Source organism: Phycodurus eques, chromosome 11 (genome assembly GCF_024500275.1).
Source record: "Phycodurus eques isolate BA_2022a chromosome 11, UOR_Pequ_1.1, whole genome shotgun sequence".
Taxonomy (NCBI): domain Eukaryota; kingdom Metazoa; phylum Chordata; class Actinopteri; order Syngnathiformes; family Syngnathidae; genus Phycodurus; species Phycodurus eques.
In genome coordinates, this window is record NC_084535.1 from 2,818,367 (window position 1) to 2,831,772 (window position 13,406).

General features: G+C 47.7%; 1 protein-coding gene across 5 annotated transcripts in view; it reads left to right on the forward strand.

Annotated features, from left to right (window-relative positions):
- The window catches only part of cdh11 (cadherin 11, type 2, OB-cadherin (osteoblast)), a 70,154-nt gene extending 61,073 nt beyond the window's left edge, over nt 1-9,081 (forward strand). For all 5 annotated transcript variants that reach the window (XM_061690998.1, XM_061691001.1, XM_061691000.1 and 2 more), the window contains exons 9-16: nt 2,282-2,395; nt 2,515-2,654; nt 2,733-2,869; nt 4,131-4,252; nt 4,773-4,890; nt 5,636-5,887; nt 6,119-6,270; nt 6,776-9,081. In XM_061690998.1, coding sequence (XP_061546982.1) covers nt 2,282-2,395; nt 2,515-2,654; nt 2,733-2,869; nt 4,131-4,252; nt 4,773-4,890; nt 5,636-5,887; nt 6,119-6,270; nt 6,776-7,138 — 1,398 coding nt within the window. In that variant the 3' untranslated portion in view covers nt 7,139-9,081. The remainder of the gene's footprint in view (nt 1-2,281; nt 2,396-2,514; nt 2,655-2,732; nt 2,870-4,130; nt 4,253-4,772; nt 4,891-5,635; nt 5,888-6,118; nt 6,271-6,775) is intronic.
- The last annotated feature ends 4,325 nt before the right edge of the window (nt 9,082-13,406 follow it).

Genomic DNA, 13,406 nt, shown 5'->3' on the forward strand with positions numbered 1-13,406 from the left:
CTAGCGAGTGACAGCAGGAGCCGCAGTCGTATCTGGCCAATTGATGTGCGTGCGAGCATCTGGGCGTGCGTTGTGGCCGACAGCAGCTCCTTGCGAATGTTCTCGCTTCGTATTTTTGTGTTTGTGCCGGCCCGTGTGGCTCTCCTTGCCCACACGATTACATACAACTCACCATTGCGCTCGGTGCAGTTGTTGTCATGAGCGGCAGCCGTGCGCTTTGTTTCTTTTCTACGAGCCGCTTCCAACTTGGGATAATGGGAGACAACGGCTGCCCAGTCCACCGCCAGAAAATCCCGCTTAGCAGCGACAGGGTGTTGGAAACGGAAGGGATTCTGTTTCTTTTTGGCCAGTTCGATTGAGGTATGGGAATGAGTTCGTGATTCCGAATGCATTTTAATCCCGCGACATCGTGTGTGTGCGCGCGTGCGGCGCTCACACACGTCCGGTAGGCCCTGCTGAGCTCGAGTCGGACTTTAAAGGGCCGCTCCTCCCGCCGGGATTCCGTTAAGCGACGCTCGGTGAGGAGATCGAGCTCCCTCGCGGGACTCCTGCCACGTTTAAGCTCCCGCAGCTGCTGGGAAAAACGGTGTCGGGTGAGGAGAAAGCGTGTCATTATCCCGCTTTCTCGGGAGAAGGATTGATGCGGCAGAGAGTGTGTTATTTACTGTCATTACGGGGACAGCAGAGATCCAGATAAGCCCAAGACTGGTACTCTTGGCACCGCGCAAGAGCAGATTATGGTTTTCGTACAATGGCTGACAACGCATAAATTGAAACTTTCCCTGGAGGAAATTTAAGCCAGCGCTTCTCAAATTGAGGTCTGCGAGCCGTAGCTTTGGGGTTTGCAAAAGAAATTGCACATACCTACATATTAGGACTCGCGTGCCAGTTAAAGAAATGTAAAAAACAACAACAACAACAACAATTAGTCCGCCCTATCTTTGGACCAGTTAAAAGTTCCATAAAATATGACATTTCTGCATGAATATTTTTTTTTTTCATTTTTAGAATAAAGGCATTTTTTTCAACAACAAAAGGCAGAATTTGACCAAGATTTTCACAACATTACAACTTGTTTCTTAGAAATAGTTTTTTGTTTTTGTTTTTCTTTCCATGTATATGAACGTTTGTACTTTCCCCTCCAAAATGGGCAACTTCTGAATTCCCTTGGCATTTTGGGCCAGATGCGGTAGAACGCTACAATATGTTTGGCGTTGGGATAATGAGGGGATTCATGGGAAAGGGTGCGAGAATTCCAGGTTTCGATGTTCCATGCTTTGCTCTGCTGCTTGCAAACGGTCCAACTGCTCTTATAGTTTTTTTTTTTTAGTTTTTTTTTTTAATCAGTTTATTTGAAAGGGGACAATGCAATTTCATAAAACACATGAAATACACATGGTTCCAAAAGCCAGAATTAGCCAGAAGGCTAGTTTTCATCTGTTCCATTTCCGGTGAATTGCAGGACTTGAATGAACCCAATTGGAAGCAGCCAAGCTGTTCTGCCTACGCTGTCGAGTATGGGGGCAAACACGAGACCTCACAAATCGTACAGAGCCACTGATCAAGTTCACAACCCCCGATCAAACAGGATGGTGCCCCCCGCCCCCCCCTTGTGCAGGCTTAAAATCCATCTTTTTTGCCCCAGGTAGCGCCGCCTTCGCTTTGCATGCCACAAGCTCCAGGTGTCTTGGTATAGAAATGTCTCCCGTGTTTCAGTCAAAATAGCCCAAGGATACAGGACCATTTCCACCCTCTTTGAAAAGCCCTGTTGAAATCAGTTTCGGGTGGGCTGTCCTGTCTATCCTTCCAACAAAATGTGCAGCAAATAACATGTCATGTTTCCTGGCTCCTTCTGGACAATTCTCACTCCTCACAAGCATAGTTCGCTTTGTTATTAGTTTGTTATTGGCAATTGTGTGTCAATGGTTTCCCACGAATATAAAGTAATTGAATGACAGCTGTGTTCAATATAAGCCAATTGAATCTGAGGCTGCAACACCGTTTTACATCCTTATCAACAGTGTTCTCTAAATAATGTGGAGTTATTCGAGGTAGTTATTGTGCAGTTATTACCTTTTGGGCTTCCCCAGGTTGACTTGTCAGTCACTGCAGGACTGCAGCAGCTGCCAGCCTCATTCTTGCAGCAACAGCTCCCCCTAGCAGCAGACGTGGACACTGCACCGAGCTGCCCAATCCGACTTGCAGTTGCTTTTCATGAGAATTGATTGTGACGCTGTGAACTGATGTAGTCTTTGTGTGTGCGTGTGTGTCTCGTGCGCAGCGCGTGGATTTTGAGACCGCTAAGTTGTACACGCTGAAGTTGGAGGCCTTCAACATGCACGTGGACCCCCACTACCTGGCCTGGGGGCCGTACAAGGACGAGGCCACGATAAAGGTAAGGCAGGGCGGGATCTTCTAGGACACTGATGACTCGAGTGGTACTCAATGTGTGGTATGTGGTGTCGATAGGTAGATTATTCCATGTGTTCTCACACAGAACCTATTTTTTCTCAGATTTCAGTGGAGGATGCCGACGAGCCGCCCGTGTTTGTGGCGCCCTCGTACACCTTTGAGGTGGAGGAGAACGCCCCCGCCGGCACGCAGGTGGGACGCGTCCACGCCCAGGACACGGACGCCGCCGACAACCCGGTCAGGTACGACGGCAGCGAGATCCCAGCGCGTGTTGAAGCGAGGTCGCATTCGGACTGAAACTTGTGAACACCTGCGCACAGGTATATGATTCCGCGTTACACGGACGTGGAGCAGTTCTTCAGCGTCAACTCTGAGGACGGCATGATCACCACCGCCAGACCGCTGGATCGGGAGGCTCAGGCCTGGCACAACATCTCCGTGTCGGCCACCGAGATAGGTGAGCTTATATTTTCGCCCTCTGGAGCTCATCGCGCGTGGAGACTTCTGGTCAGTAGAGTCACGGTCAGTAAAGTTCGTCATCAGTGACAAATTCGCATTTGCACGCTAAGTCGACTTAATTAGTCGGAAAGACTTCATGGTCGTAACAAACTGTCCATTTAATAGGATGGGTAAAGTTAGTCACTTGCAAACTGACACATTGTTATGGGTAGTCGAGTTAGTCGGAGTTAGTTGTCAGTAACAAACGGTCCCATTGGCGTGGTCGGCAGACTTCGGCTGAGTAGCAAGCTGTCTCGTTGACTTGTTTACATAGACCCCAAAATAGAAGTCAGGTTAACTGGTGACCCGTCTGCGCCTTTTGCCCCGTTCGACATTTTCTGCTTGGCCAAAACGACCCACAGAGGGAAAAGAATGTCGAAACATCCATGTGCTGTCTGTGGCGCGATAGCTTCAAACAAACAAAAATGGCCGAGGCAGCAAGAAAGAAATGCGAGTTGACCCGCGGGGCCTCTCACATTTCACCCCTCCCCCCAAAAAAATGAAAAATAATAAAAAACAAGCGAACCCCTCCCTGGCATTCTGTGGCCGACAGCTCTGGCTCGCCGAGCGCCGTGCGGTTTCCCCGCGGCGCTGTCGACGCCAGACGGCCAGATGGAAACGCGCGGTCGGGCTAGGCTAACCACTAACGGGGCCCTGGGAAGCTAAGTAGAAGCCTGCTAATGACGGGGTGCTGGAAAAACCAAATAAGAGGGGCCAGTCGCAAGAGAAACTGAGCTGCAGTTTCCGTTCCGAAAGAAACAAACGCGCTTATTCGACTGCCGATGGGACGTGTGCTGGCAGCTCGTCGCTAGATGTGTCGTACGCAGTACGGAGGGGGGGGCAAAAGGGGGCGTACACTTTATACGTGAAGGTTTTGAAGGAAGGACAAGAGGAAGAATGGATAGAAAGGAACAAAGGAAGGATGAGGGGAAAGGGAGAGGGTGGGCGGATGGTGTCAAAGGAAGGAAGTAAAGAGGGATAGTGGAAAAGGATTGAAGGAAGGGAGGAAGGATGAAAAGCATAAGGGGAGGAGGGTTCGGGAGGAAGGAAGCGTGTGGACATATCGGCTCCCTTTTTGCGGTCGTCTTGTGCGCATGACGCGACATCTAAGCGGGTTTGTGCGAGACGCGCGGGAGCCGGCGCGCACGCCGGCGGCACTCTCTCAACGCTCGATTGCGCTCGTGTGCGAGTTAGCATTTTCTGTGCGTTTGTGCGTGTAGGAGGCCACCACCAGGACACCAAAGTGCGCGTGAACGTCAGAGTGAAGGACAGGAACGACAACGCTCCCGAGTTTGCCATCGACAACGAAGTCCTCATGTGTGACAATGTTGCACCAGGGAAGGTAGGAAGAATGGACGTCGCCATTGTTGGAAGGACTTGAGGACTTGGAGGCTCCATTCTGTAGTTTGAAAGCTTCATTGCAACCTTGTTTTAAACCCAAACACAGACACAAAACCTAAACTAAAACTCTAACCCTAACATGAAACCCTCATCCAGACTTGAAACACGAATTTGAGACCTCATACCCTTGAAAGCTTTCTTTGAAACCCCAATTTAGGCTTGAAATGCTCATTTGAAAGCCCAAATCCAATTTTATTAAACCCAAACTTAAAACCCTAAGCCTTGTTTGAAACACAGGTTTCAAACCCCAATTTGAAATCCCAATCCTGGCCTCAAAACCCTAATTTGAAACCCTCACTCACACTTGAGACCCTAAAGTTGGCTTGAACCTTTTCTTTGCTTTCCAGGCTTGAAATGCTAACTTGAAACCCTAGCCCCCAAATTGAATTCCAAACATGAAACCCTATCCCCGGCTTGAAACCCCAATTTGGAAAAAAAACGCACGTGTGTCATCTCGACAGGTTATCGAAACGGTCAGTGCGGTGGACAAAGACGAGATGGCCCACCGTCAGCACTTCACCTTCAGCCTGCCACCAGAGGTGGCGCACAACCAGAACTTCTCCCTCAAAGACAACGCAGGTGAGCCACGTTAGCATCAATGCTAACTTCGCCACGTTCCCTCGAATGTGCGGCCACGCACGCAGAAGGACGACGACACGTCCCGCGGGCCGCATGAATTGCATCGCGATCTCGATCCATCTGTCGGCGCGTCTCGGGGGCGCGTCGTGATCGAATTAAGCTGCGAGAGAAGCTTCAAGTGGCAGCCAGCATGTCGACGCTGGTGGACGCAGAGAAGCAATCCAGCGTGCAGATGATGAAATGGAAGCAAAGACACGAGGCAGACGCGTTGGCAGCTTGGCGACAGATGACGCTCACATCTGAGCAAACGAGTCTTTGCTCTTTTGGATTCATCAGGTGTCGTTTTCGAGAATCCGGTCGAGTTTGATGCGAGAGATTTTCTTCCAGCATTTTGGCTCGGGAAGCTCATTTGAAACAGTTAATTTAAAGCCCCATTTCAAATTGGAATTTAAAACCCCCAATGCTGTTTTAAAACCCTAACTTGAGACCCTGGTTGGCAATACCCTAACCCCGGCTTCAAATGGAAATTTGACATGGTTTAAAACCCTAACCCATGCTTTAAACCTTGATTAGAAACCCCAACTTGAAACCTTACCACAGACTCGAGCCCCTCATTTGCAAGCCTTAACCGTGACCTATAGGAGACCCCAATTTTGAAACCCTATCCCAGGCCGGGTACCCAAACGTGAAACTGACAAAAGGTGAAGAATGCGTGTTGAGCGTGTTTGGTGTTCCCTGCGCACAGACAGCACGGCCAGCGTCTACGTGCTGCGGAAGGGTTTCAGCCGGCTGACGCAGGACGTCTACTTCCTGCCGGTGGAGATCAACGACAACGGCGTTCCGCCCATGAGCAGCACCGGCACGCTGACGGTGCGCGTGTGCTCCTGCGACAGCAAGGACACCATCTTGTCGTGCAACGTGGAGCCCTACGTGCTGCCCGCCGGCCTCAGCACGGGCGCGCTCATCGCCATCCTCGCCTGCATGGTCATCCTGCTGGGTAAGGCCGAGGTTTAGACTCCGGTTTCCAGTCGCTGTCAGCTTTCGTTGTTGGCGTTTACAGACGAGGCCGCCTTATCATTCTTTAAAAAATGTAACTGTTGACAATCGACCGTCCGCAATTGAACGTGCACGTACTGCAAAACAAAAAGTAATTGTATCCGAATTCAAGCGTCAGAGGTTTGGTGGCGAGTGGACGTCGGGCCAACCGTTTGCTGGTGTGCCCCCGCAGTCATCGTGGTTTTGTTTGTGGCGCTGCGGCGTCAAAAGAAGGAGCCCCTGATCGTCTTCGAGGAGGAGGACATCCGAGAGAACATCATCACCTACGACGACGAGGGCGGCGGAGAGGAGGACACGGAAGCCTTCGACATCGCCACGCTGCAGGTCACTCCGCCGACAAACGACACGAGCACCTCACGAGACCTCCTTTGAGCCGCCGGCATCAGAGGAACGCTAAACCTGACTTGAAATCCTGACCCTCGGATGAAACCCTAACTTTGAACCCTTGACTCAACGACAACCTCCTTTTTTTTTTTTAAACGCTCATTCATACTTGAAACCCTAATTTGAAACCTTAACCCTGGCTTGAAACCCTATTTCTAAGAATACAATATACCTTGCTTGGGACCCTAAACCAGGCTTCAAATGCTAATTTGAAACTCTACCCTTGTCTTGTAATGGCTTACTTTGAAACCCTAGCCTACATTTAAAACCAAACCCTAATTTCAAACTGTAACTCTTATTTAACACCCTAACCCTTGCATTGAAACCCTCATTTTTAACGCTAACCTTTTTAAACCGAAGGCTTAAACCCTAATTTGAAACCTTAAACCTTATTTGGAAATAATTCATTCTAATTTAAAACCCTGACACGTTGTCCGTTTTTCAGAATCCAGACGGCGCCAACGGTTTCCACCCGAGGAAGGACATGAAACCGGAGCTCCAGTTCCCGCTGCGTCCCGGCGTCCACCCGGCAGCCAACAGCGTGGACGTGGACGACTTCATCAAGACGCGCGTGGCCGAGGCCGACGGCGACCCCACCGCGCCGCCCTACGACTCCATCCAGATCTACGGCTACGAGGGCCGCGGGTCCCTGGCCGGCTCGCTCAGCTCTCTGGAGTCGGTCACCACCGAGTCGGACCTGGATTATGACTATCTGCGCAGCTGGGGTCCGCGCTTCAAGAAGCTGGCCGATTTGTACGGCACCAAAGACTGCTCCGTTCACGACGGGGACGACGACGACGACTGTTAACGGCGGACCAACCCCCCCCCCCCCCCCCCCATGCCCCCACCCCCCCACCCCCCCAACCCCCAGAAATAAAAACAAATTCCGATGATTCCATGAGGATTTTTGCTCCAGCGGCTTCCCAGCTTTCTCCCGTTTCCTCCCAAATAACGAATGCCGAGAGCTCCCGACTTTACTTCTTACGGACCGGAGCGGAGTCGGACGGGGAAAATGTATCACGTCACCCGTGTGTGTTTGGAATTTACTTAGCGCAAAAAAAAAAACATCATAAAAAAATTAAAAAAAATGTTTAGCTGAAATTAGAAGTTGTGTACACTTAACGTGGACTGGATTCACAAGCGTCGTCGAGGTTTCGGTCCCTCGGCGGGATCCTCCAGCTCGCCGTCCCAGCCGGACCGGTGGTCCCGCCGTTTGTTGTTGCTTGTGCGATCTCACTTAGGACTCTGGGTTGTTGATACTGTCTCGGCAGTACGGTGGCCTTAAAATAAATCAACAGCAACTCCGGAGGCCAACAGGCGATACGAGACGAACGACGTGAGAGGCTTCGTTCGCTAGCTACGAAAACCGCGACTGAGGCTCGGTGGTGGAAAAAAACAACAACAACAAAATCAAGACGGACCGAATTGGACATAAAAAACTGTGGAGGACAATTTGTTTTTTGATCCCTCGATCCTGTGTCCGAGCAATCACTTCCGCCGAGGGTTGCAAACATTCCTGGGAAATCCAGCGAGGACGTTTTGGAAATAGTCCAAATTGGAAGCTTTCCAAGGGAATTAATCCGAAATTGAGGGTAATTCAAGCACGAATATATATATATATATATATTAAAAAAAACATTTTTAAAAAAGGGTTTTGTCATAAGCAGATATCATTGCAAACGATAGTTTTCAAGAGTCAAACTTAAATGTGTTAAATTCCAGTCGTTTCTGCATTTACTCCTGCAAATTCCCATGGAAAGTTTCCAACTTTGAACATTTTTGCAACCCGACTTCCGCCAATGATGATGATCAATCATAAACCAGTAAAAAACCTGTGAGATCTTAAATATCGCCTTAACGGACACTCGCGGTGCATTCTAGCTATCCATTGTTGTTGTTTTTTGTTTTTGTTTATTGTTTTGTTTTCGAGTCCCAAAAGCAAGCTAGCTAGCCTCCATGTTTGCAGAGAATGTGCAAAACGAGCGCCGCGTTCCACTCGTTCAAAACAAAACAGGATACGACGTCTTCTTTTCTTTCTTTGTTTTTTGTTTTTGTTTTTTCAGAAAGGCCAGGCGACATCTGTTGCATCAACACGTGTTGCAAACGTTTCCGAAAAACTTTCGCCCACTCCCGAGAAGGCAGGTCGTCGTCTTTTTTTTTTTTTTGGGTGGTTCGACATCATTTTTATTATACTACTATAATTATTATCAGTTTCTTTTTTATCACTATTATCATTATTATTATGATTATTATTATTATTATGACTGTTGTTGTTTCTTTGGCCACGCGTATTTCGCTCTTTGCTGCCAAAGAGTTACGTAGTCAAATGACAACCTCATGTTTGGTTTGGTTTGGTTGCTTCTTTTGTTTTTGTTTTGGTTTTTTTTGTTTGTTTTTGTTTTTTGTTTGTTTGTTTTTTGTTGCTTGTTTTTGTCATTTTTGGGCGTTTCATCGTGGTTTCTCCCACTCGAGAGGAAAACGGCAAAGCGACCTGTACGCTGCTCGAGAGAAAACGCCTGGTTTTTATTCTTCTGTCGAGTTTTATGGTACCGATTTGTACAATTTTAAAAGTTCTTATTTTTTAGTATACATGCAGAATATTCCAGTTACGAAAAAAAAATGTTAAGATTTCAAAAAAAAAAAATCAAAAATCAAAATGATTCAGCATCACACTTATATTTTCTGAACATTGTACTGTTGCTTTACTATGTGCTTCAATCCACGAAGCAAAAAAAAAACAACAACTTTGAAATAAATGATCTTTTCATAAAATGACGACGACACTTGTGTTTGCCTTTTAAATACAATAGTACACGTGTTGGGGAGTGAACATGAGAAAAATATGCAAATACTCTACAAAAATGAAATTAACCATATGTGTTGTTACATGTATTTATGCAAATACGGTAAAAACGATTATTCAAATATTGAAAAAAAAAATTTGTTTCAACCTTGTTGAGTAATTAATTATATATTAATAACAAACAGTATTTATTGCAAATATTGGATTATGATTCAATATTTATTACATCATTGTTTGAGATGTATTGATGCAAAGATTTGTTTATTTAATTATAATTACAAAACTAATTATTTAAATTGTTCGAATCTTGTTGCTGAATTTTTTATTGTAGTATGAAATTGTATGACTGCGATTGGCCGGCAACCAGTTCAGGGTGTGCCCCGCCTCCTGCCCGACGATAGCTGGGATAGGCTGCAGCACGCCGGCGACCCGCGTGAGGAGAAGCGGCTCAGAAAAGGGATGGATGGAAAAATTGTACGACTCTTTCATCATTCAAAACAATTTCAACCGCATTTCAATGTCGTCGTGAGATTTGCGGACTCGTGAGAACAAATGACGTCGTCGGGCCGCGCCGGTCACAAAAAAGATGATTTGTAGCTGACGTATTTTTCCACACTTCTTTCAAATGGTGTCCTTTATGATGTGTGATTGATGTTTCGTGACGTTTTCACGACTGAACCAATCGAAGCGCAGTGTAGGATCACCTGATGCGGTCGCTCGAAAGAACAGGATCTTCTCTCTCTACTACTTCTTCTTCTTTCATCTAATTAATTACACTTCGTGAGTCAGTCGCAGGGTGGGAGCGGTCCCGGGCCCACTGAAGCTTGATTACTTTTGAAATCATAAAGTGGCTCTTGAGTAAACAGTGAAATATGCGTGTGTGCGTGCACGCGTGTCGGATGGATGTCCTTGGACGGTCCGACAGAGTTAATTAAGCAACTCTGATCTTCGGCGCGTCAGCGAGGGGGCGGCCGGCCCGTTTGTTTATCGTCTTTACCCGACGTCCTTGAACGCAACGCGCGGCAAATGGACGCGCGATTATGACGAAGCCGTTAAAAGGTCATCGCTCAAATGACGGCTCACACACTCGACACGACAACAAGTCATAAAAGCAAAATGATCCGTCCACCGGCGCGTCATCCATCCGTTATTCATCCATCCATCCGTCAGCGACTTCATGCATCCACATGTACATCATTCATCCTTTCATCATCCATCTGTCCATTATTCATCATCAATAAATCCATCACCCATCTCATCCATATCCATGCCTCTGTCCATCCGTCCATCCATCCAATCATCCATATCCATCTGTCCATCTCTCCATTCATTCATCCATCCAACCATCCATCCAGCCATATCCATCCGTCTATCTCTCCATTCATCCAACCATCCCTCCATCCATATCCATCCATCCGTCCATCCGTCCAGATCACCCCTATCCATCTCTCCATCCACCCATCCAAACGGTGATGCATTCAGCCCCACATCAAAGCGAACAATATTATTGTTTAACCTACAGTTGACTAAATTCCATCTCCCGGACCAAATGGAATAAAAAAAAATTTTAGGAGCAATTTTGTACCAAAGGTATGCCTTTTTGTGGTTAACTGTGGTTAGCAATAATCTATCATTTTAACCTGTGACCAAAAATATTGACTTTCCATGGAAAATGATCAACTTTCCACACCACACCACAATATTTAGCCTTTTTTTGGGGGGCGGTGGGGGGTGCAAAGTATAGCATTTTGGTGGTGATTGTATCGCCCATAGACTACTAAACACAATCTTGGGGTAATCAGCAAACGGCCACACACAGTCGAACACAAAAATACAAATCATAAAAACTGCTTCTGCCCGCGCACGCGCGCAAAGAAACCAACGCGACGTCGTCGCGTGTGTCTGACTTCATCGTAACCAAGGAGAGGTTAGCGAGAAGCCATTTTGACACCAGACGGATGGCACAAAATGTAGTGCGCGCGTGTGCGTGTGTGGCAAGTGAAGGTTATGTAAAAGCAATCAGAAGCCTGTTTAATCTTTCAAAAAGAGAGAGTGCTCATTTGCATAATCATCATCTCCCTTTCTGCGGCAGCGCGAGAGACTGACGCTGACGTGCGTGTGCGTGTGCGTGTGCGTGCGTAGAAGCCTCTTCATCCATCCTCGGAATCGCATTGAAATGCGAGGTCAAAGTCCCGGGAGAAACTTCCTCCAGGATGGAGATCACGCTTCGGCGAACAGTGTCTCCCTTTGTCTTTTTGGGAAGTTCGTTCCACACGAGACGACGAGCGTTGACAGGGAAATCGGTGTCAAGACGTTGAGGAACGCTGACCTTTGCACTGTGACGAGGTATGAGGTGAAACACAACATTCAACGAATAAGAATATTCCATTTGCACGGGCGACTTAACATTTCCTAATGTGTCATTTTGTGACGATGTGCTGTTGGGACCGGGACCAACCCCCGAAATTAGTGAAGAAGGGGAGACATACCGGGGTTGGCTCCCCCCCAAAAAAGACAAAAAAAGGAATCCAATCGGACAAAAATGGTGAACAACAGGATGTCGTCAGATGGGAATTTGCCGAATGATCTGGATTCCGTCCGCCTTCCATTTAGCATCAAGTGAACCCGTTCACCCTTAATGCATTTCGAACGAGCTGATCTTTCATTGCAGATCTGCAGCTAATTTACCCGATTATCAATTCATGCGCGTGTGTCGCATTTGGCTCGGCGGGCGCGCGGCAGTTGTCGTCGTGCAGATGGCTCGGACGCGCCGCGTGGTCGCGGGACGACGTCATCGCTCAGATCGTTTGAGCTGGCGGCAAACCGCAAGGCGTGATGCAAAACAGAGAGCCAGAACGTCTCCAGAAGCGAGAGGACGGCGCGGCGTCGAGCCAAAGAAAAAGCGTCACGCGCCGGCCTTTGATGCGCCGCCGGGACCTGGCGGGGTTGCCACGATGGCGACGACGTGGCCAATTCACGCACGCGAGGATCTTTCCGGTCGATTTCAGAGACGTCAACAACGGGAATGCAGATTGGACGTTCGGATTTGCAGCGACGTCACTGAAAAGGGGGCGAGGCGCTGAAACCCTAAAACCGTTTTTGAAACCGGAATTTGAAACCCTTAGCCCCTTTTAAAACATAGCCCTGCTTTGAACCCCTGCTTTAAAACCCTAATCGTTGTAAAACCCTACTTTGAAACCCTAACCCTGTATCGAAACCCTACCTTGAAACCCTAACCCTGTTTTGAGGCCCTATTTGAAACCTAACCCTTTCGTGAAACCCTATTTTAAGACCCTTACCCTGTCTTGAAAGCCTCCTTTCAAACCCTAACCCTGGCTTGAGACCTTACTTTGAAACCCTTCCCCAGGCTTGAAACCTTAATTAGAAAGAGATTCTCCTCACGGTTGGCGTTGACTCGGACGCTTTGCTCATCTTTTTGACGAAACAAAATCCGGAAAAGGAGCAAACGTTCAGCGTGCGTGTCGTCGGCGGATCCTCCCTCGGCGTCTTCATTCCGAAAGCCGAGGCGAGAGCACGTCCGCGGCTTCGGTTTCGATGCCGCACGTTCCGGCGAGGTTCTCGACCGAAGCCGCGGGCGGCGGCGGCGGCGGCCGAGCCGAGTCGACGCGCCGCTGATTCGTTTGTCAGGAGTGCGCGCGAAAGAAACCGGCTCGGATTGCAACACAACGCACCTTCAAAACGAAGTTCACTTCAAGGCTAGCAAGGACGCAGATCGTGTTTGGCAGTGGAGGCGTGTCATAATAAGACAGATCTTGTTATTTTTTAAACCATTTTACACATCACAGAAATAATTTGTTCACAATGGCAAAAATGTGTTTAGCACCAGTAGTAAAAAAAATGCGCGACCCGTGCTTTACCGTTTTGCCACACAAGCGCATAAGAGCGCGAAATATGAAAAAATATTGAGTCTGGGTGTAAAGTGCTTCAAAACATTTGGCTCCGACAAGTTGGGTTTTGGCAATGGAAAAATACCGTAAGACAGACAATTTACGCATCATCATAATAAGACATATTGTAATAGTTCAAACATTTTACACATCAAAGTCTGTTGAGGGGTGAAAAAAAAAAAAAAAAAAAAAAAAAAAAGTTGAGTGTGGGAAAAAGTGGTTTGTGACTTCGATGGAAGATGATGTCACCTAAAGCAACTTGTGTTATGGCACACGCGCACGCGCACACACTTGAGTTGTGTTATTCCAAAATAAAACGTATGCAAAACTTCTGCCTTTCCAATTTTCCACAAACATCAGCAGCT